Source organism: Tachysurus fulvidraco, chromosome 25, assembly GCF_022655615.1.
Source record: "Tachysurus fulvidraco isolate hzauxx_2018 chromosome 25, HZAU_PFXX_2.0, whole genome shotgun sequence".
In the NCBI taxonomy this organism is placed as follows: Eukaryota; Metazoa; Chordata; class Actinopteri; order Siluriformes; family Bagridae; genus Tachysurus; species Tachysurus fulvidraco.
Window position 1 is genome coordinate 9320436 of NC_062542.1, and position 22668 is coordinate 9343103.

The 22668-nt window shown below is 36.1% G+C and overlaps 1 protein-coding gene across 3 annotated transcripts in view; it reads right to left on the reverse strand.

The window, feature by feature from the left end:
* The window catches only part of LOC113659874 (dnaJ homolog subfamily C member 13), a 102721-nt gene that overhangs the window by 50190 nt on the left and 29863 nt on the right, over positions 1 to 22668 (reverse strand). For all 3 annotated transcript variants that reach the window (XM_047808739.1, XM_047808738.1, XM_027172928.2), the window contains exons 5-11: positions 21164 to 21205; positions 20533 to 20733; positions 17942 to 18148; positions 13438 to 13533; positions 6880 to 6971; positions 3742 to 3908; positions 2548 to 2627 (exon numbers count right to left, since the gene is read on the reverse strand). In XM_047808739.1, coding sequence (XP_047664695.1) covers positions 2548 to 2627; positions 3742 to 3908; positions 6880 to 6971; positions 13438 to 13533; positions 17942 to 18148; positions 20533 to 20733; positions 21164 to 21205 — 885 coding nt within the window. The remainder of the gene's footprint in view (positions 1 to 2547; positions 2628 to 3741; positions 3909 to 6879; positions 6972 to 13437; positions 13534 to 17941; positions 18149 to 20532; positions 20734 to 21163; positions 21206 to 22668) is intronic.

Sequence of the window (22668 nt, forward strand, 5' to 3'; positions counted from 1 at the left end):
ATTTCTTATGTGTTTGTAATATCAAGCTCTGGTTGTTCTAAATCCTGTATTTAAGCAAAAATAAAGTTTGTTTCCATATGAAAAAGGTTGAACATTACATATCAGTTGCAGTTAATTTTTCAATAAATATTCAGTTTGGCCCGTGACTTTATCTCAGTTTTATATTTTGGCCCACTGTGAATTTGAGTTTGACACCCCTGTTGTAGTGCATTAAAAAAGTCACAGATGACAAACTAGAATGATTCTTTAGGCTTTAAGGAGTAAAAACTTTATTTTATTGATCTCAAACTTTAAGTAAGAATATTATTATTATTATTATTATTCTATAATATCTTATAGAACTGTTGTATATAAGTAATATTACGGTCACTATTGTGTGGTTATATTAAATAGCAGCCATGATGATATTCAGAATAACCACACTCTTGCTTGTGTAATACTACTTGATTATAATTATGTGCATACTCGAACATGTTGTGCTTCATTACTGTTGTACAACTACATCATTTTATAGATTCAGAACAGAAGGTTAAATGTTAATAACTTTGATTTATAATATATTGCGTATATACTTAATCTACACTGTAAAAAACGATTCGTTGGCTGAACAACCATTACTTATAAAAAAAAAAAATAAACTAAACACAAATAAAGTCATTTTAACTTTCCAACCTCTACTTAGCATATATAGTGTCTGTAACATAAATCACGTCAACTAGTATTAAAATTGCATCAAAACTAAGTAATTATAACATAATATTTTAAGTATATGACTGTGAGCCACGTGATATGCAAATCTGGAAAAAAAAACTGGAGCCATTTTGTGACGCACATGTGAAGACGGTGGACAGAGGTAAGCTTAACTTTCTATAAACTAAACAAAATATTCGATTTTGAGGTTTTGACATTAATAAACACTTGTTTGTATTGTTAGGTGAAGATATTTTCTGAAACGCAAAGAGACGAAGACGCTGAAAAGAGGTAAGATTTGTTGTTTTAATGTACATTTGTTTATTTGTGTTAATGCGTTTGTGGTCAAGAAAGAAACATTTTTAAATTGAATTTCTGAATTGCTACAAATTTAGCTTCAACAATTAGAAACGTGTTACTTGAATACTTATGAAAGTCCAGTTTGTACAAGTAAGTTATTGTTTGAAAGGAGGAACGAGTGTGCACACGATTGTTGGCCTAAAAGCAGTGTGCCTTCATCAAATGAATGTTCTAGTGCTTAATTTGTTTATTTCAGAAGTATATGACCATGCATCTCGTTGGCACGTTTGCATTAAGACTTCGAATTCAGACAAAGCCCTTTTCCGTTGTTCCCGCCCTGGTCCGTGTAACGCTTTGCAGTTCTTTGTTCAATTCCCACCATCAAAATGGACCAAATGAAAAGTTGGCTTCAAACTTAAATTTTTTCATTTTTTAGAACAATTCACAAACAGATAATTGCAGATAATCAGGTTAATTTTCGATTCTGCAAGTTTGGTTTGTTGCGTCTGAATCTTGATTTTTGATCAAAATGAATTAAAAATTCAAAAATTCTGATTTTCCATTTATATAATTAGCGCTCACGGGTGGATCATACCACCAGTACTATTTTCTCATAATAACGAAAAAGTTTCTCATAATAATGACTTTGTTTCTTGTAACATCTTTTCTTATAATTATGAGAAACTTCTACACATGCGTAAATGCAGAGCAGAAGGGCCTGACACGCTAGCGACATCCACTGGTCTCAGCATAGCACATTATGCAAAAACGTAATCTATTAATATCTTTAAATAACAGTATTGACAAATTACCAGTATATGAGAATTTCACCAAAAAAAGGTGATGCATCATTTTAGGTCATTTTAGTATATACAATCTTTTACTGAAAAGGTCTATGCTAGTAAGATGCTGCAATGGCTTGCCTATTCATACTAAATATAAAACTGTTTTTTCTCCTTCTAGTTCAGAGCAAGAAAGTGTTGCAAAGGGGGCAGCATCAAGGAAGTGTCCTATTGGAAGTGAACTTTCATTTGTTAATTTGACACATTTGTTGTACATTCATGATGTGTGGTTTTAGGCTTCACCATTATATTGCAACTTGTTTCAAAAATTAAAGTGAAATGCTTTATTTTGTGTGATTTGCATGTGTAATTTATTTTAGTGAAGTGACGTATGGTAACCCATACTAGGAATTCAAGCAGCAGTGCAGTATGCAGACCAATAGCTGATTATTTTAAATAAGTTAAAATTTTACATTGGTTCAACTCAATTATCTTTTTTTAACATAAATGATATTAAATTTTAAGTTAACTTAACTTGCAATTACTTAATAGATGTTACATATATTTTTAAGTAAACAATGTTGAGTGTACACAAAAATTTAAGTACATATAACAACAGTTTTCTTGTTAATTTTAAGTAATTTTTTCCAAGTTGGGTTTACTTAAAAAGTGTGATGCAAAAATGGTGCATACATATTTTAAGTAAATCCAACACATCATTTTTTACCAGTGTATGATGGAGTCAGATCTAAATACCTGATTGAGGTTAACTTACATCCTGAGTAACTGCATGCAGAACACCACTGTAGGAGATGTTGGCATTGAACCTGAACACTGCATCGGCAAAATTTCCATCTACGTAAAAAAGACAGGCAGAAATTTCCTAAGATATCATTCACAGAAGTGAATATGTACTGTCATTTAACCTCAATTCAATGATATACTAATATTTAAGTACACAGATGGTTTACTATATATCTTCATGAAGCTCAGGTATTGAACATGACATTTGGCAAATGAACCAGGACAACACATAGGACTATACACAAAGTACACACTCTCTCTCTCTCTCTCTCTCTCTCTCTCTCTCTCTCTCGTTAACAACCATTTTTTATAGCTACCAATGTCACTGCCTCAGTGCACTGCCTTTCTCTACCTCAGCTTAATGTCGCAGCAGCACTGCATATAAAACTGCACTTATCTGCACTTTATTCTAATTAAAGTTCTTACAGTCGCTGACGTATATCATTTCTTTTTCTATTTTTATGTCACAAATCATTTTTTTGCATCCTAAAAAGTGCCCATTATTTTGCCCTAGTCTGATCAGGTAGACAAGTAAATTTTTGCTATAGTACATCATTGTATTCTTGAATCTGACTAGACAGAAGGTGATTTTCCATAAAAGCATAATTGTAACATTAGCACTAGCTGAAATTCAAATCAGAAACTGAATTACTATAACAATTCACTAGACTTGTATGACTCAAATAATCTAAACTTAATACATTTTTATTTAACAAAGAAAAACACACTAAGACTTCAATGATAAGTCTCCTTACAGAAAGCTTCACAGCAAATTTTAAAATTATGTAAGAGCTTTGTAACAGTCAGTAGCTTTTCCAACATAGAAAAAAAATCAGGATGCAATAATCATTTTTACTAATTATTGTTGTATAAATGGTATAAAATGCATAAGTCAGGACTTTGTTATTGGAAAACAATGAACCACCCTGTTTTTGATAATTCTCCCATAATAGCAGGACCTGTCCTATTTGCTACCTTACTCATATACATAAACATGTATAAAGTGGGATGAAGTGCTCTAAAAGTGTATCAATCAGGAGAATAGGGGAGCAGTGTCCAAAGTGGAAATAGAGCAAAAACTGAAAATAATGTTTCTATTTATAAAATCAATCAATCAATCACTAATGAGTGATAACTATTGCATATTAAATAACATTTTACATACTAGGTGGAGCAGCAAGGAATTTGAGATGGAGGCTCTCCACCTCCTCACCAACGGGCATGCTGAGAAGTCCCCAGCGCTGCCCTCTTTGAGTGGGGGCCATTTTTACACACACATCTCTGTTACCAGAAGCCCGCACCCCATCCAACAGACTGGCCATCAGAGAATCCCTACAGAATCAAAGCAGGAATCAGATAGATACAGAAAAAAGTGGGTGAGAATGAGATTGTTTGAGAGTTAAAGAGGTTAAATTTAGCATGATCTTTTTTAGTTCTAGTTAAATCAAATTGTGGAAACTAAATTCACTTCAACATGTCCATTGATGGAAAGCATGGCAGCCATTCGCTGTAGAGCAGAGTGAAATTGACATGTGGCCTCTTGTGTAAACCCCCAGAAGAAGCTTTGCACAAAAGCTTTTTTCACAAAAGAAAAATATGTAACAAAGAGATTAAAAAAAAACAACATGATTTCACTCAACAAAATCAAGCAAAAAAAAAAAATCACAAAATGGAAAAAGCAATATCCTGACAAACAGAGCACAGCAATTCTTCAATGAAGGACAGCATTCTTCATCCTCCATCGTAGCAACCTTCTCTTCACAACTGCCTCAAGATACAATGACAACTAACAACTATACAACAGACAACTGTGTCAAATGTTTCACTCAGCCAATTATAAACCACATCAGTGGTATCTGCCTTTTCAATAAATTCAAGGTCATTGTCACCAATCGTAGTGCAATACTCACCATATTCTTTTAGTTAAAGCTTATGGACAGATTCCAATTCAAGGGAAAGCCAAGCAACTATAAACTTCCTATCCTGCTAACTCAGCAGCCAAAGCATGTGCCAAAGCTGAAGCAGTGATGTCACAGACCACCTTTGTTAGAGAGAGACTGAAGTAAAGCTACAATTTGCTAAATAAGAGACTGAACTGTTGTCATTGAAGCATAAAGTAACTGCAGCAGTAGTAGAGACCACAAAGTAAACAAAGCACTATGTAAACACTGGAACAAGCTCTCACCATCTTTGTCTCCCTAAACTGCAACCTGACTCCAAGGGTTATAATCAGTCACCGTCACTAACTGCATTACTCACTACTGGTACTGTGGGCCATGGCATACAAGACACCGATGGACTAAAATTCATGTCAACACCCAAAACATACACAGTGGGCAGTAGAATGCTCAGTGTTCAATTATCAGCACTCTAGCACACTTCTGCTAACCTGCAATACTAACCATATTATTTTAGTCAATCTTATGGACAGATTCCAGCTCAAGGGGAATCCAACCAACCATAGACTTCCTATCCTGCCAACTCAAAAAAGCAACCTTCCTCTGAGAAACACGGGTATAACCAAATAGCTAAATACCTCATGCATCATGAGCTTGTTAATGAAAACATTTAGTTTACCCACAACTCCTCTGTAAAGCCTGACCACTGAAAAGTTGCATCTGTAGCCACAAAACATTGATTGCACAAACAACCAGTACAAACAAATCAGTAAACAATAAACCTTATGTTAATATATTTAATTAAATTAAATTAATTTGTATAGCGCTTTCAACAATTCACATCATCTCAAAGCAGCTTTACAGAAGTATAGAAACAGAGAAAAAAATTAAATTGTATATAAATAAATAAATAAATAAACAAACAAACAAACAAACAAACAAACAAACAAACAAATAAATAAATAAATAAATATAAATTTAAAATAATATATAATATGTAACCCTAATAAGCAAGCCACAGGCGAGAGTGGCAAGGAAAAACTCCTTGAGATGATAGGAAGAAACCTTGAGAGGAGCCAGGTTCAGAAAGAAACCCATCCTCATTTGGGTGACAATATACAATGTAACAATATACAAAACACAATGTCCAATCCACAAGAAAGCACATATTTTCAAACAGTACAAAGATTTCAGAGCTAAGAATCCTGAGGATCATAAAGCAGTTCTAAAGAAACATAATATTATCTTCAAATGCTGCTCTTCTAATGACCATGTGACAAAAGATGATAGGGTTGCTAAACTGTGCACAGACTGTGACAATTTTTACATTTACAGCATTTGGCAGATGCTCTTATACAGAGTGACATACAAAAGTGTTTTGAGGTCTATCAATGAAAACATCAACATTGATTCACTATTTCACAGACTAAAAGGATACCTTCAGATTAAAACTCTACTTGGAGAAAATACTTAATATATAAATAATACATAAAACACACCAAAATAAAATAGAAAAAAATAAGCAATAGTTTAAGTATTTCAGGAAGAGGTAGATCTCTTCCGATTTGTTCCACCACCTTGGTTCCAGAACAGAAATTGCCTTGATGTATACATACCTTGTACTTTGAGAGATGCATGCAGCTACCAGATGCCTGCTTGCTTAATTTGTCATTATTTCGCTACATCCTAGATAGTGAAGCTTAACTTAGAAAGAAAATAATTAGAGAGAAAAAACTAGCACCCAGGTACAATAATCACACAGGCACCTCAAGACAACCAATAAAGTAATTAGAAGTTACCGGCCTCAAACTTTGTTAGAAGTTAAATTTCAATTAGTATGGAAAGAAATCCTCTTAAGCTACAGGAAATCTCTGAGTGCTGCTAGATCTGGTTATATCTCCACCCTAATTAAAAATAACAAAATGAATCCTAAACTGTTATTTAATACAGTAGTAAAATTACATATGAATTAAATCACTGTAGAAAAATGCACACCATCAATATGCAGCAGCAATGACTTAATTAATAATTTCAATGGCAAAACTGAGAAAATTAGGCAGAAAATTCAGATTATTACTTTAAAAAAAATAGATAGCTTATCCTGGAGATAAAAATACCTGTTTCTGATAAGCCCCTTCAATAGACCAGTTTAATTTGACTAATTTTCAGCTACAATGTCATTGAAGTCACCCAAAATGCTGATACTGGAACCACATGCAGTAGTAGCAGTAAAAAAGAGATAGAGAAACTTAAAATTTGTTGAGAGTATGGTTGCACTCAACAAATTAAATTAAAGAAGATTCACTTCATCATATGTGTGGTCATTAAAGCCTCTCTATCAGTTTAAAGTTTTAGCACATAAATACAGCTTTGAGAGAGAAAGAGAGAGTGTGCGTGTGTGTTACCTATCTGTGGAGCAGTATTTTCGTATCTGTCCTCTGATGAACTCGATTGTGAATATTTGAGGGTTCTCAGCATCACAGATGAGTGCAAAAACCTGTAGCAATATCATCAGATCAACAAATATCCTTGCAGAAATATCTTTACAGCAAGTTCAATAGTTTGTTCTGAAATACTACAAATTCATTAATTAATTAATTATTGTTCTGGGAAAACTTAGGAGACTATTTTCAAGATGCTGAAGAAGAAGTGAACAAAAAAGACAAATGAAAACAAGATGGAGAAATAAAATAAATAGTAAAATATATGTCTAATTCTAAATGTAAGCAAGTCAGTGTAAGTAAAATATAAATGCTGTAGCAATTACTAAAAATAAAAGAAAAAATATCATATATCATATGTCAAATTGTGTTGTATTAAAAAATATTATTTAATTAAATATTATTTTGTGATTTTTTTTATGATTGTGCAGACAAAATTCTAAGACCTAGAGACCTAAACTTTTAAGAGATGGTAGTAGTCTACTGCTTTTTTTTTTTATAACTTTATAAATTATATCACTGGAATTCTTGCCTTAATAGAATATAGATCATAGATCTTTGATCTAACTTTATTACATTTTGCTGTGATGATCTTCAAGCAAATAAAGACTAAAGAAGTTATTAATAGATTTTTGATAGACCAAAGAATAAGAATAAGAAATTAAAACATATGACAGTGAGCACAGCAAACTGAATGAGAGATCTCTGCCAGGCTTTACCGTATTAACATCGACCTTGGTGTGTTGTCAATAATCATGACCTGAGCCATTTTAATTGTTGTAAATATAAAGGTTTACATACAGTTTGTAATTCCACTATTGCATTAAATGTTCTTAAATAGATGTCACACAGCATATACACAACCATGGACAGTCATATACAACCCCAAATCAGAAAAAGGTGGAGAGTATGGAAAACACAAATAAAAAAGAAAGTAGTGATTTCTAAATTTAATTTGACTTGTATTTCATTGCAGACGATGTGAACACAAAATATTTCATGTTTTGTCTGGTCAGCTTAATTTCATTTGTAAATATACATCCTTTCCTGTCATTCAGACCTGCAACACATTCCAAAAATGGTTGGGACGGGAGCAATTTAGGGCTAGTAATCAGGTAAATTGGTTAAATAATGATGTGATTTGAAACAGTTGATTGTAATTATGACTTGGTACAAAAGCAGGTCTAGTCCTTTAGGTGGGCCGAGGATCGCCAGTTTGCCAATAAATACGTGAGAAAATTATTGAAATCATTTTAAAAACAATGTTCCTCAAAGAAAGATAGTAAGACATTTGCTTATTTCACCTTCAACAGTGCATAACAATTAAAAGATTCAAGGAATGTGAAGGAATTTCAGTGCATAAAGGACAAGGGCGCAAGCCTAAGTTGAACAACCGTGATCTCCGATCCCTCAGGCGGCACTGCATCAAGAACAGTCATTCATCTATAAGCAATATCACCACATGGGCTCAGGACTTCTTTGGCAAACCTTTGTCAAGTACCACAGTACGTAGTTACATCCACAAATGCCAGTTAAAACTGTACTGTGCCAAAAGGAAGCCCTACAGCAGGGGTATTCAATTAAAATTCAAAGAGGTCCAGTTACTAAAATTTCCTCCCAGCAAAGGTCCGAATCTTATATTGTCACTTAAAATAGTGTACCCTCATGTTAATAAAATCAATAAAGCACATACATTTCTATATAATTTATTGTTAAATTTCAAGTGTTTTCAGTCTGAACTTGTATGGCACTTGAATGGAAAACAATACTGTAGTTGTCTTTACTACATGTCAAGTAACAGACAACAGACACTGAATTTCTTCTGAATAAAATAAATAAAAAGTGCAAACACAGCTTTGAGCAGCCTGAACTTAGGGCTTATATTTCAAGTAATGTAAAACATCCAGAATCTTTTGAATAAAATAAAAGTGCTTTTAATCTTTAAGAAAAAAATTAAACAAAAGACTTTTGAGCTGCCCTTTTTCAAACATTAGCTACATTAATAACACAGGGACCTTAGTCAAAAGAACATTTCAAGTAAAATAGAACAGGGCAGAATTTACGGAATAAAAGAAAAGTGCAGAGCTTTGAGCAGCTCCCTTTTTCTCTCCTTTCCACCTCTTACTCCCTTTCCATCTTCCATTCCTAGTGAGAGAAGTGGGCATGTAACTGTCCTGCCAGCAGTTTGAACCTTAATTGTCCTGCCAGCATAATTAGGTGCATTACTGCCACCTTCTGCTCTGGAGTATGGAACAGAAACAATCTGTTTTTGGCTTGGCTTTTGATGACGCTCCTGTCGTAATAACTAGATTAACTGGGCATGAACGAAAGATTTATCTTTTTATTAATATCAAAGAGCTTATAATCTGCATACTTATTCTGCATACTTATTAATGGTGCTTGCAAAGCATCATTATTGTTATTCTGCATACTTATTATTAGGGGTCAAGCCCCAAAGGGGCGAAGACACCTATTGTTATTGTCGGTTTTCTTATTCCTCTTCTTCCATTGAAGTCAATGGCAGCCCATAGAACCGTACATAGGAAAGTTATGTAATTTGGCACACACGTGGAGGCCAGTCTTAGAGGTAACTTTGGTGTGTCTAGCTCAAACCCTCTAGCGCCACCAACAGTCCAAATTCCAATTATGTTAATGTTCATAACTGCTGACTCATAAGGCCTAGAGACAAAATTCTTGCATATTTTGAATCCTTTGCTCATGCCGATTCGAATGCACCATATGACGTCATTTCTGTCATGAGTATCTTTCCGCCATTTTGAATTTTTCGTAAAACCTACTTTTTCGAACTCCTCCTAGACCGATTGTCCGAGTTTCATGTACTTTGGTATGTAGCATCCAGAGACACCTGAGACAAAAAGTTATCAAAAGCTTTTTGATAGACCAATGCCTTCTCGTATACCGTGGCAACATACATGGTGGCAAGCATGCCAAAAGAGACATGAGGCCGTATCTTCGCAAAACTTATGCGTGTCGACACGAAACTTGGTATATGTCATTATAGTCATGACCTGAGGGTGCATGCATCGTTTTGTGACAGCGCCACCTAGTGGCCACGAGAGTTTAAAAACAGCTATTTTTGCTTATAAATACTGCAAACTTGAGTCTAAAATCATGAAGGAGGTGTTGTTAGACTACTTGAGGCATGCCAAGTCAAACGATACCAAACTGTGGCAACATACATGGTGGCGAGCACGCCAAAACAGACGTGAGGCTGTATGTTCGCAAAACTTATGCGTGTCGACATGAAACTTGGTATATGTCATTATAGTCATGACCTGAGAGTGCATGCAACGTTTTGTGACAGTGCCACCTAGTGGCAATGACATTTTAAAAACAATGACATATCGCTACGACACTTGGTACGGTTCATCAGTGACATGTTCTGAGCGCATCTGATCGGCTTGACCCCGGAATGGCTGCTTGCAGCTATATTATTATTATTATTATTATTATTATTATTATTAATGTGCTTGCTAAAGCACATTCTTATTCTATTGCATACTTATTATTATTATTATTAATGTGCTTGCAAAGCACATTCTTATTCTCTTGCATACTTAATATCATTCTGCTTCTTCTTCCGGACACTTTTTCGGCGCGTAACTTGTCCCACAGCTTTTGTCCTAGACCCATAAATGAGGTGTCAAATCAACCGGCTCATTGAGAAGAGGTGTGCTATGGATTTTATAAGCGATCAGAATTCCAGAATTCCCAGAATGGAAGCTCAAAGGGGTGTTTTTTCCCCATAGACTAGAATGGGGAATCTCTCTGTAGATGTGCTAACATCCAAAAGAGGGCAGCAGACACCAGTGAATCTGTCTAAATGTCTTTAAAGCTTGTTGCTATATTTCACAGTGAGCTTCAGTTTCATTTCATACATATATATTCTGGGATCGCGCCCTATTTTCATGATTTTCGTTTGATTCGTTAGGCCCTGGACTACAAATCTGACGGCTCAGTGTAGTTTTTTAAGCCTCCTAGGACAAGTGAGAGCCGAAAACAAAGAACGGAAGTGAGCTGCTGTGTGTTTCGGTCAGAAACGCATTTTGGATTAAAGCGTTTTGGATTAAAAGGCTTACATATTCCAGTTCCTTAGACTCTTGGGGATTTTTTACAAGCATTTGTTTTGGAAAATAAAGTGAGAGCCGAAAACAAAGGACGGAAGTGGATTGTTGTTTACACATTTCGGTCAGAAACGCATTTTGGATTAAAGCGTTTTGGATTAAAAGGCTTACATATTCCAGTTCCTTAGACTCTTGGGGATTTTTTACAAGCATTTGTTTTGGAAAATATTACCCCAGTGAAGAAAGGTAAGCGCCGCCTATTTCCGGTGACTATCAACTTGGATTAGATTAGTATGATGGCTATAAATCGCATTATGATTTGTGTGTGGGCTTAATAAAATCCCGAGAGTCTAAGCTTTCAAACAATATAACATTCAACCGTGTATTTAGAGGTTTAATGCTTAAAACTAGTCGTGGCGTGCCTTGGACAGCATGGCGGTCACATATGTTGTTGTTTCTGCCATTTGTATAACTTTTTGTTGTTTTCAACTATCAGTGTAGTTTTTATAATTTTTTGTTTCACTTTAAACTAATGTCCTTTTAAGAACAGCAACGGCTCTTTTAAGAGCCACCCATTAATTAAAATTAAGCGCATTTTTTCTTTGTCTCCTCACATTACATAATTATTTTTTTAACATATGACACGTATATCACAAAGAATGATAAGAATGACTTTAATATAATAAAGCTTGGGTATTGTTAGACGTGCCATTCTTCACATTAGTGAATTAATACATAAAACAGCAAAGGCTTTCTCGTGTTCCTAGATGGCGTAGTGGATAGCGAATCCGTTTAGCATGCAGAGATTCGGGGTTAAAATCCACCCTTGGACAGTTTTTTTTTTTCCTAAAACTTTATAATAAAGGTTCATTAGTTGACATTAGTTACCACATTACTTAACATGAACTAATAATGAACTGCACTTCTACAGCATTTATTCATTTTGTTCATGTTAATTTCAACATTTACTAATACATTATTAACACCGTGTTAACATTACTTAATATACGGTGAACTAACATGAACAAAGAATAAACTTTATTTTAACAAAGATTACTAAATACAATAATTTATTGCTCATGGTTAGTAAATGTTAGTTAATACATTACATTTGAACTAATGATCCTTATTGTAACGTGATTATATTTTTTCCCAGTAAAATCACTGATTGATGCTTTAGTTCAAGATCTTCATGGCGCTTGTTTCAGGAAAAGATAAATGGATTTTCAGGTGTGCTCTGTTGTTGCAGGTGAGAAACTAGTCTGCAAATATAACCATAGTAACTGTGCAGCCATACCCTAGCAACCATGTAGTGCACCTTACGAACCACATTGCAATATAAAGAAGCCATATCTCAGTTACACAACATAAAACACTCAGCACGATGAGGGGAACTGACGTCACGTGTAGCCCCGCCCCCAAAATAAGCGAAATCAAAAATTTAGCACAACATGGACATGTCATATATCAAAACACTAAGCACGATGAAGGGAACTGACGTCACGTGCAAGCACATTCACATTTTCTTTAGGAAATGTACCGTTCTAGTTATTATTATTCTTCCGGACACTTTCTCGGCGCGTAACTTGTCCCGCAGCATTTGTCCGAGACCCATGGATGAGGTGTCAAATCGACCGGCCCATTGAGAAGAGGTGTGCTATGGTTTTTATAAGCGATCGGAATTCCGGAATTCCCGGTACGGAAGCTCAAAGGGTGTTTTTCCCCCCCATAGACTTGAACCCGCAGCTTTTGTCCTACACCCATAAATCAGATGTCAAATCGACCGGCTCATTGAGGAGAGGTGTGCTATGGTTTTTATAAGCGATCAGAATTCCAGAATTCCTGGTATGGAAGCTCAAAGGGGTTTTTTCCCCCATAGATTTGAATGGGGAATTCTTAAAACTCTTTTGTTCTCTCTGTAGATGTAAAGGACACTCAATACATCTAACTATCAACTCCACACTATCAATCCAATGATTCCACAAGTATTGGCCCCCAGTCAATACACTTTTGTCCAAAAGCATTAGCACCCCACCGGGTATTCACATGACGTCACGTGTAGCCCTGCCCCAAAATACTGTTCTATGCAGTATAGTAAGTAGAATTCCTTAATGACTACTAAGTGTTTTGACATTTCATGTCAAAACTGCAGTCACTTTTGTCCAAATGTATTGCCAACCCACCAGGTTTTCAAGTGACATCAAGTGTAGCTCCGCCCCCAAAATAAGCAAACTCCTAAATTTTGCATTGACATGTTATATATCAAAACACTCAGTCCAATGAGGGGAAGTGCCTCATGTATGCTAGCTAAATAATACATACCTTAAAATGCATTAATATTGATGTACACAAAGTGTTTGAATTTGCATAGAGCTTGAATCTGGTAAAACTACATTAATTTCAAACATTGCTTCTGGAAAAGAGTAGAATGGCTCACCTCTCCCAAGGGCTTGATGGTGACGATATTGTAGGAAGCAAGGTCTCTTTCCACAAGAGATGTTTCAGTGAGGGCCAGGATCCTCTTTACAGGTTCCTTATTTAAAAAAATAAAAAATAAAAAAAAAATAAAATAAAATGCATGCCATTCATCATACCCCAAAATAAGGGCTATAATCATAGACCAGTATTAAGACATACTGTAATCTGACAGTTACATTATTATTGCTATGCTACACAAATAAAATTAAGATCACAAGAAAAAAAATTAACCCTATTGGATATCCCTTGATAAGCTTCCTCTTTTTAGCATGAAAATGGTAACAGAGTGAAAATTTTAAAAACCTTTGAACATTGCTCTGAAAATTAAAGATGTAACAACAACAACAACAATAGGTGTCATAATACCTGATAAATTTGGCTATTACTTTTACTGTCGGTTTTCCCATTTGGGGTCGCCACAGCGAATCATCCGTTTCCACGGAACTCTATCCTTGGCATCCTCTACTCTCGCACCAATTAAATTCATATCCTCTTTCAACACATATCTCTCCTTCCTCTTTACCTCTTACCTGGCAGCTCCATTTTCAACCTATTTCTACCAATATAACAACTCTCCCTCATCTGCACTTGTCCAAACCATCTCAATCTATCCTCTCTGACCTTGTTCCCAATACAGTCAACCTAAGCTGTCCCACTGAGGGGCTCGTTCCAAATCCTGTCCTTCCTCATCACTCCCAAAGAGAACCACAATATTCTCATCTCTGCTACCTCCATCTCTGCCTCATGAATTTTCCTCACTGCTACAGTCTTTAAACCATACAGCATAGCCGGTATCACTACTGTTTTGTACACCTTTCCTTTGATTCTTGCTGACACAAGAATCAATTGTCCAGTGTTAAGGGGAGTGTGAAAAGAGGTGAAGAGGTGACCCACTCACTCATAAATCATGCATACTTTCACTAGACAGAGAACAAAGCCAGCACTTGTGGAGTGACTTCTGTTACACAACATTCCTGAAACTTTTCTCCACATACTCCAACCTGCCTGCACTCGCCTCTTCACCTCTTTTCACACTCCCCTTAACACTGGACAATTGACCCCAAATATTTAAACTCCTACACCTTCCTGTCCTCAGTCCCCTGTAACCTCACTGTTCTACTTCCCTCACTCTTATTCATACACGTTTTCTGCTTTACTATGACTGATTTTCATTCCTCTTCTTTCCAATGCAGACCCCTGATTTTTCCTCCACCTGCTCCCTACTTTCACTACAGATCACAAGGTCATCCCCAAACATCATTGTCCATGGAGATTCCTGTCTGACTTCAACAAGAAGAAACTCAAAAACAATCCGTGATGTAGCCCCACCTCCACCTTAAACTCCTTTGTCTAACCTACATCACATCTCACTGCTGTCATACTCTTCTCATACATATACTGAACTACTCTGATGTACTTCTCTGCCAATCCTGACATCCTCAAACAGTACCATAGCTACTCTCTTGGCACCCTGTCATACACTTTCTCTAAATCCACAAAGACACAGTGCAGCTCCTTCTGACCATCACTGGTCCATCCACTTCTCCATTAGAATTCTTAGAGCAAAAAATGCATCAGTAGCACTCTTTCTGGCCATGAAGCCATACTGTTGATTGTTTTCTGATTGTTTGACATTCACACCAGTGGCCTGTTGGGGGTAATTTTGTAGGGCTTTGGCAGTGCTCATCCTGTTCGTCCTTGCACAACAGAGCAGATACCAGTAATGCTGATGTATTAAGGACCTTCTACAGCCCTTTCCTGATCTCCTAGAGTAAGTGCCTGTATCCTGAAATCTCCTCCATGCTCTTGAGACTGCGCTGGGAAACAAAGCAAACCTTCTGGCACTGACAAAAATTGATGAAAAAATGTCAGTTTTTGGCCTCCACCTGTAAAACTATTCCTGTATAAGGGTTCGTTTCATTTTTGCCCCTCTAGTGCACCTGATGTTAATTTCAGGTGGAAAAACTGAAACATAAGCTTGGTTATTTTGGTCTTAACTGAATAATAAATAACTGAAGGGGACAGTAATATTTCAGTAGTGAAATGAGGTTTATTGGATTAACAGAAAATGCGCAATATGCATCAAAACAAAATTAAATAGGTGCATACATTTGGGCACCCCAACATAAAAATCACATCAATATTTAGTAGAGGGTCCTTTAGCAGAAATAACAGCCTCTAGACGCTTCCTATAGCCTGTAAGGAGTGTCTGGATTCTGGGTGAATGTATTTTGGACCATTCCTCCTTACAAAACATCTCCAGTTCAGTTCACAGACCCACAGCATTATGGAACCTCTACCAAATTTTATTGTGGTTAGCAAGTGTTTTTCTTGGAATGCTGTGTTCTTTTGCCGCCGTGCAATACGCCCCTTGTTATGACCAAATAACTCAATCTTTGTTATCACTCCACAGCACCTTATTCCAAAATGAATCAATGGCTTGTACAAATGTGCGTTTGCATACCTGAAGTGACTCAGTTTGTGGCATGTGTGCAGAAAAGGCTTCTTTTGCATCACTCTCCCGTACAGCTTCACCTTGTGCAAAGTGCGCTGAATTGTTGAGCGATGCACAGTGCAGCAAGTTGATGTAGTAGGTGGTCTGTGGGCTGTTTTTGACTGTTCTCACCATGCTTCGCACTTGCATCTCCAATATTTTACATGGCCTGCCACTTCTGGCCTTAACAAGAACTCTGCCTGTGGTCTTCCATTTCATCACTATGTTCCTCACAGTGAACACTGACAGCTTATATCTCCGAGATAACTTTCTGTAGCCTTCCCCTAACCATAATGTTGAACAATCTTTCGTTTTCAGGTCATTTGAGAGTTGTTTTGAGGCCTCCATGTTGCCACTCTTCAGAGGAGAGTCAAAGAGAACAACAACTTGCAATTGGCCTCCTTAAATACCTTTTCTCATGATTGGATGCACCTGTCTATGAAGTTCAACTGCATAAAGTGAAGTGCATATTGCACATTTTCTGTTAATCCAATAAACCTCATTTCACTACTGAAATATTACTGTCCTTCAGTTATTTGGTAGATAAAAATAAAACTGCTGATCCACACAACCAGATATTTATAAATGAAAATCATGGAAATTGTCAGGGGTTCCTAAACTTTTGCATAGGAAGTCTTTTCTGCACCATGTTAAATATTTTTCCCTCTTGAGCTTTGGTCATATTCAGCTAATGTACTCTGATCTTCAGTGTTTTTTAACTGGTTTGCTATTAATTGGCACTTGAATTTTAGTCTTCTTTTTATGTAGAGTTTTTGTTGATTTACTGCTGTTTAACTAATAACCCAAGTCAAATATGTCTGACAAATGACAGTGCTCATGGTGGATTTTGCCACAGATGGATATGATTTTTCTTGATCAAGCTTCCTTTGTTTTGAGTGTTGTTTTTCGAACCATATTAATGTTATTTAATTCCTACTCCTCACCCACCTTGTAGTTCAACAATGGGATGTACAGAGCCATGGAAATCCTCTGATGTACAAGAGTGATGTACACAAGCAAAAAGAACTAGAAGCTCATATTACCCAATTCACCCTAGGTCACTGCCTTCCAAGGCAAGACTTAACCAGCCAATTGGTGGGACCAGGCCTTTCCAACCACCCAACTATGTGGAGTCTCAGCCAAAGCGCTAGACACAGTCACACACAATCCTCAAGTACCAGAACCTATTCCTCCACAGTTACAGGCTTATGGCAAACAAAATTATCCATTCATCACCTCTCACACTCATGAAGAGGGGGTAGGGGTGGTGTGTTTTGAGGTGTTTGTTTGTACTGGGGACTTAACCCTGCGTCCCCACGGGATGAAGGTTACAATACAGAATTAGATATGACACTGTTAGGCAGAAGTACATAGACAGGGAAACTTGTCTATTTTTATTGCTGATCTATGCTCTGCTAGTGTTTTTAACTATGCTATACTGTTCACTTATTTTATATAAGTGATGCTATAACTCCAGATAAAATTGATAAGATAAAAATCTCTGCTTCAGAACGTTTATTTTTATGCATTTCCTTGTGACAAGGACATGCATGTTTGCTAGATACAATTTGCAGTTACTAAGCTTTATAACTTACATGTGCACTTTTTTAATAAATCCCATGTTTGCACATATAAGATAAAACAGTTTTAAAAATTGCTTAATTAATAGAAATATTATAATAAATTAGGGCACTGAGCTGAACAGTCAAAGCAAGTACAAATAGAAAAACAAATATTACAAGATGACTCAAAAGCTTTGCAGAGGTTTGAGTCTAAATATGAGTTCAGAAAATAGCATTATTTGACCAAGCTTGTTTCCTCTGAAAAAACAATTTAAATGTCTTAAACTGGTTAAAATAATTTTTCTGTTTTCCTGACTTAACTTAAAAATACCCCATGTTTAAAAATACAAAGCATTAAGAGTGTGTGCGTGTGTGTGTGTGTGTGCGTGCGTGCACGCATGTCTCACCGCATGACGTGGTGAGATCTTTTGTACTACAAACTCGGCAAGGGACATAATGCTCTCGTCAGAGCCATACTTGCCGAGCCGCTCGCTGACAAAGCTTTCAAAGATTAAAGGCTCCTTTCTCATACGCAAGATGATCCCAATAAAGTTCCCAGCATGTTCGATAGCACTGCGGATAATCTCATCACGATGCTCTGAAGCAAAGAGGTGCTAAATAAAACAGAAAAGGATATTTACATTAATACACCAAATATTGAAATTATAAAAAAAAGTGATCAACAAAATCAACAAAAAAAAACATTTAACATACAACCTATACAACATACATTCAAAATAAATTATAAAATACGGCTTGTACGTGCAATGCATGACTTACTTATATAATATACAGCTTGTATGTGCATGTTGTACTCGAATAGTGAATATACATACATTTTATATACATATATATGTATATGTATTATGGGTAAGAGGGTAAAAATTATTATGGGTAAAAGGTGCTACTTTATTAGTGCTGTTAAGAGAAAACTTAGAAAACAAGGTACATATCTAAACGTTCTACTGCAGTTTAGCATTGTGACAATTACAGTCGTATGCAAAAGTTTAGGAACCCCTGACAATTTCCATGATTTTCTTTATAAATATTTGGGTGTTTGGATCAGCAATTTCATTTTGATCTATCAAATAACTAAAGGACACAGAAATATTTCAGCAGTGAAATGAGGTTTATTGGATTAACACAAAATGCGCAATATGCATCAAAATTAGACAGGTGCATAAATTTGGGCACCCCAACAGAAAAATCACATCAATATTTAGTAGAGCCTCTTTTAGGAAAAATAACAGCCTATAGATGCTTCCTATAGCCTGTATTGAGTGTCTGGATTCTGGATGAATGTATTTTGGACCATTCCCCCTTACAAAACATCTCCAGTTCATTTAGGTTTGATGGTTGCCAAGCATGGACAGCCCGCTTCAAATCACCCCACAGATGTTCAATGATATTCAGGTCTGGGGACTGGGATGGCTATTCCAGAATGCTGTACTTGTTCCTCTGCATAAATGCCCGAGCAGATTTTGAGCAGTGTTTGGGTCGTTGTTATTGTTGAAATATCCAGCTCCAGCATAACTTCAACTTTGTGACTGATTCCTCAATATTATTCTAAAGAATTTGCTGATATTGAGTGGAATCCATGCAACTTTTTGTAGCCTTTCCCTAAACCATAATGTTGAACAATCTTTGTTTTCAGGTCATTTGAGAGTTGTTTTGAGGCCTCCATGTTGCCACTCTTCAGAGGAGAGTCAAAGAGAACAACAACTTGCAATTGGCCTCCTCAAATACCTTTTCTCATGATTGGATGCACCTGTCTATGAAGTTCAAGGCATAATGAGCTCACCAAACCAATTGTGTTCCAATTAGGGCTAGTAACTCAATTACAAAAATCAATCGATCAATATATATATATATATACACACACACACACACACACACTTAAAGCACTCGGGTGGTCACTGTCTGCATGGTCTCGGTCTCTCTCATGCATGTTTTTTGCCTCTTAATTACCACAAACATTATGCCCGAGCTGTAGATTTTGAATCTTTTAGTTCTGAAAGTTGCATGACTTAAATGCAGTGTTTTTTTTGTATTATTATTATTATTATTATTATTATTATTATTATTATTATTATTATTATTCCAATGTATGCCTTAGTTTTGCTACTTTAAAAAAGTAATTTGAAAGTAATTTATTTTTTGTTAATGCATCTCAGAAAAGGGTTCATTTAAAGCCCAGAATGTATGGCACTTAAATTTACTTAATTCCTTCCAGTCAACTTTGTCATTGACACAAATTGTTTACTCGTGATCTTGCTCCTACTGGGAAACTTTGAGGAATTTTCATCCCACTCACATGCGCATTTGACGAAAATACCGTATTGAACTAAAGCGAAGCGAACACGCAAAATAAAAAGACACAAATACAAACTTCGGGATGAACGCAAGAGCCGCATGAAACCGGGCAAAGAGCCGCATGCGGCTCGGGAGCCGCGGGTTGGCCACCCCTGAATTAGTTGTTTATTTTAAGAGACCCGTCTTATTTTCTCTTGTATATTTAATATTGCACTTTAATTAAGCAAAAATACATTTTATCCGATTACTCGATTAATCGATTAAGTTTTCGGTAGAATACTTGATTACTAAAATTTGAGAGCTACAGCCCTAATTCCAGTTAATCACTGCTAAGTTACAGGTATTCAAATCACCAAAATGGCAAGGGTTCCCAAATTTATGCACCTGTCTAATTTCGTTTTGATGCATATTGCACATTTTGTGTTATTCCAATAAACCTCATTTCACTACTGAAATATTACTGTGTCCTTCGGTTATTTGATAGATCAAAATGAAATTGCTGATCCAAACACCCAAATATTTTTACATGAAAATCATGGAAATTGTCAGGGGTTCCTAGACTTTTGCATACGACTGTATATGTAATCTATTACTTTGTTTTACCATGGGTAGAGTTGAATCAAGAAATATTTACTAAAAATTATAATGAAAAATAATGCAAATAAATAGATTCAAACAAACTTACCAATCTGCTGAAGCCTCCATAGATAATACAAAAACCCCCTTGGTAGTCTGAAACTTCTGAAAAGCCTTCGATGCAACGGTAATCATAGGAACAGATGACCCGGTTGGTGTGGAGGTCGATCTGGTCAATGCCACCTGGAGTGACCTCCAACCCCACCATCTTCCTTGCGTCACTCCAATGATGCTTGTAGCAGTTATAACGCTGATAACATCCCAAAATAAATTATCAATCTCATCTGAATTTAACAATCTTGACAGTAAACACAGCCAAGCAGAACATTATCAGCGATGCCTGTAAAACTAAAAATTTTAAATTTTAAATTTAGCTTTAAATTTAGTTGTTCCTTCTGACAACTGTTTGTCTAGTTGTCAAATTAAGCAATGCATTATTTTACCCGTATTATATAGGATATATTATATCCTAATACATTACTTAGTATTTATTTAAACACAATGAATCTTTCTTGAGCTTTCTATAAAATGTCAAATATTACATGGACATAAGCGTGCATTTGGAATACCTTTTATCTATCTAATCATCCATCTAATCATCCACCAACCAGTGTTTGTATAAGCACTGACCTGGAATGAAACATTGGTTTGCTTGTGTACAAAAGATTGACAATACTTACTCTTCCAGTTATCTTGCCCTCAGCAAAGTCTGTTCTAAACCTCTATAGAACAGAAAAAAGGAGAATATAAGAAAACTTACAAACTAAAACCATATATGTGTGGTGGCCTTAGAAAACCTTCAAATTATCATTTTTTTTATTCAAAAAGAGTAATTTTTTTCTTGAATTATCTGAACTGAAATATGCTTTTCTTTTGCCCATAACATCTCACTCAAAGTCGGGGTGCACGATCTCTGAAAGCCAATGTTGACATTTGAAATCACCTAAACAAACACGCCCCTAACCCAAATGCCCCTCACCCCTGTTTTGATAGCTCTGCCCCACACATACATACGCAACCCAGGCAACTATTTTGGCGTAACCTGAACCCGTGGCAGAGGTAACAGCAGAGGCTAATGTCAGACATGCGCACCAAACTCTCTCTCTGCCGCATAATTAGCTACACATTTGTTTTGTTAGTCGGCACAACTCAGTTTTCTGAAGCATTTTGAAACATAGTGCACCCCACGTTTAAAAGCCAAGAATGAGGCAGGTGTTCTTACTTTAATTACCACAAACTAATTGAGCATGAATTACAAAAAGAGACTGAAAGCAGAAACATAAAATAAACAACAACATAAAGAAGCTGAGGTGCAAGGAAATGCAACAAAGAAAAAAGCAGCAGCTTGGTGAAGTTTTGGGTTATGTAGTTACAAGTAGTAAGGTAAAAGAAAAAATATTAAGTGTTATTTACTTTAAGGCTACCTGTTTTATACTTTTACTCACAAATTGAGTGGCACGTAATGTACCATATTATGTTGGACGTAACATTTACGTTTTACATATGGAGACAAAACATATAAGAAAATGAAAAGCTAAAATTCTGACCTTACTGTTCCTATACTTATGGAGGGGACTTGTTAGTTTAAATTTTTTTTTGTTTACTATTTAGGTATCCCCGTCAGGTATTTCCTAACAGGTCTCAATTTTGCTTTAAACGTAAAATTTAATGTCAAATCATAGAGAAAAATCTCAAATACATTTTCTCATAAATCCCCCACCTTGCATCTTCTTGCCATAGGTGCAGAAAATATTTTAGAATATAAAAAAAATAATAATTCAGTGGGCTAATCCCAAAGCACATGTTTAGGAAACAGCAATCGCCAACTGAGCCATCAGAGAAGCAACGTGTGCACATGTCCAGACAATCGCCAGCCACTTTCAGAACAGCAAAAACACCCGGCACATGTGGTAAGGCATACAGGTGATCATGAACTACCAGACAGCTTCACCTGCCTGTGATAATGATGCCTCCATCCCAGGTGTGCTGAACAAATTCTACGCTCGGTTTGAGGTGCAGAATAAGTTAGCAGAAAGGAAGACCATCCCTCCCCCAACGATCAGGTACTCTGTCTATGCACTGCCAATGGGAGGAGAAATCTATGCAGAGTTAGCCCACAGTAGGCTGCTGGACCAGACAACATTCCTAGCAGGGTGTTCAGGGAATGTGCAGAACAACTAGTGGA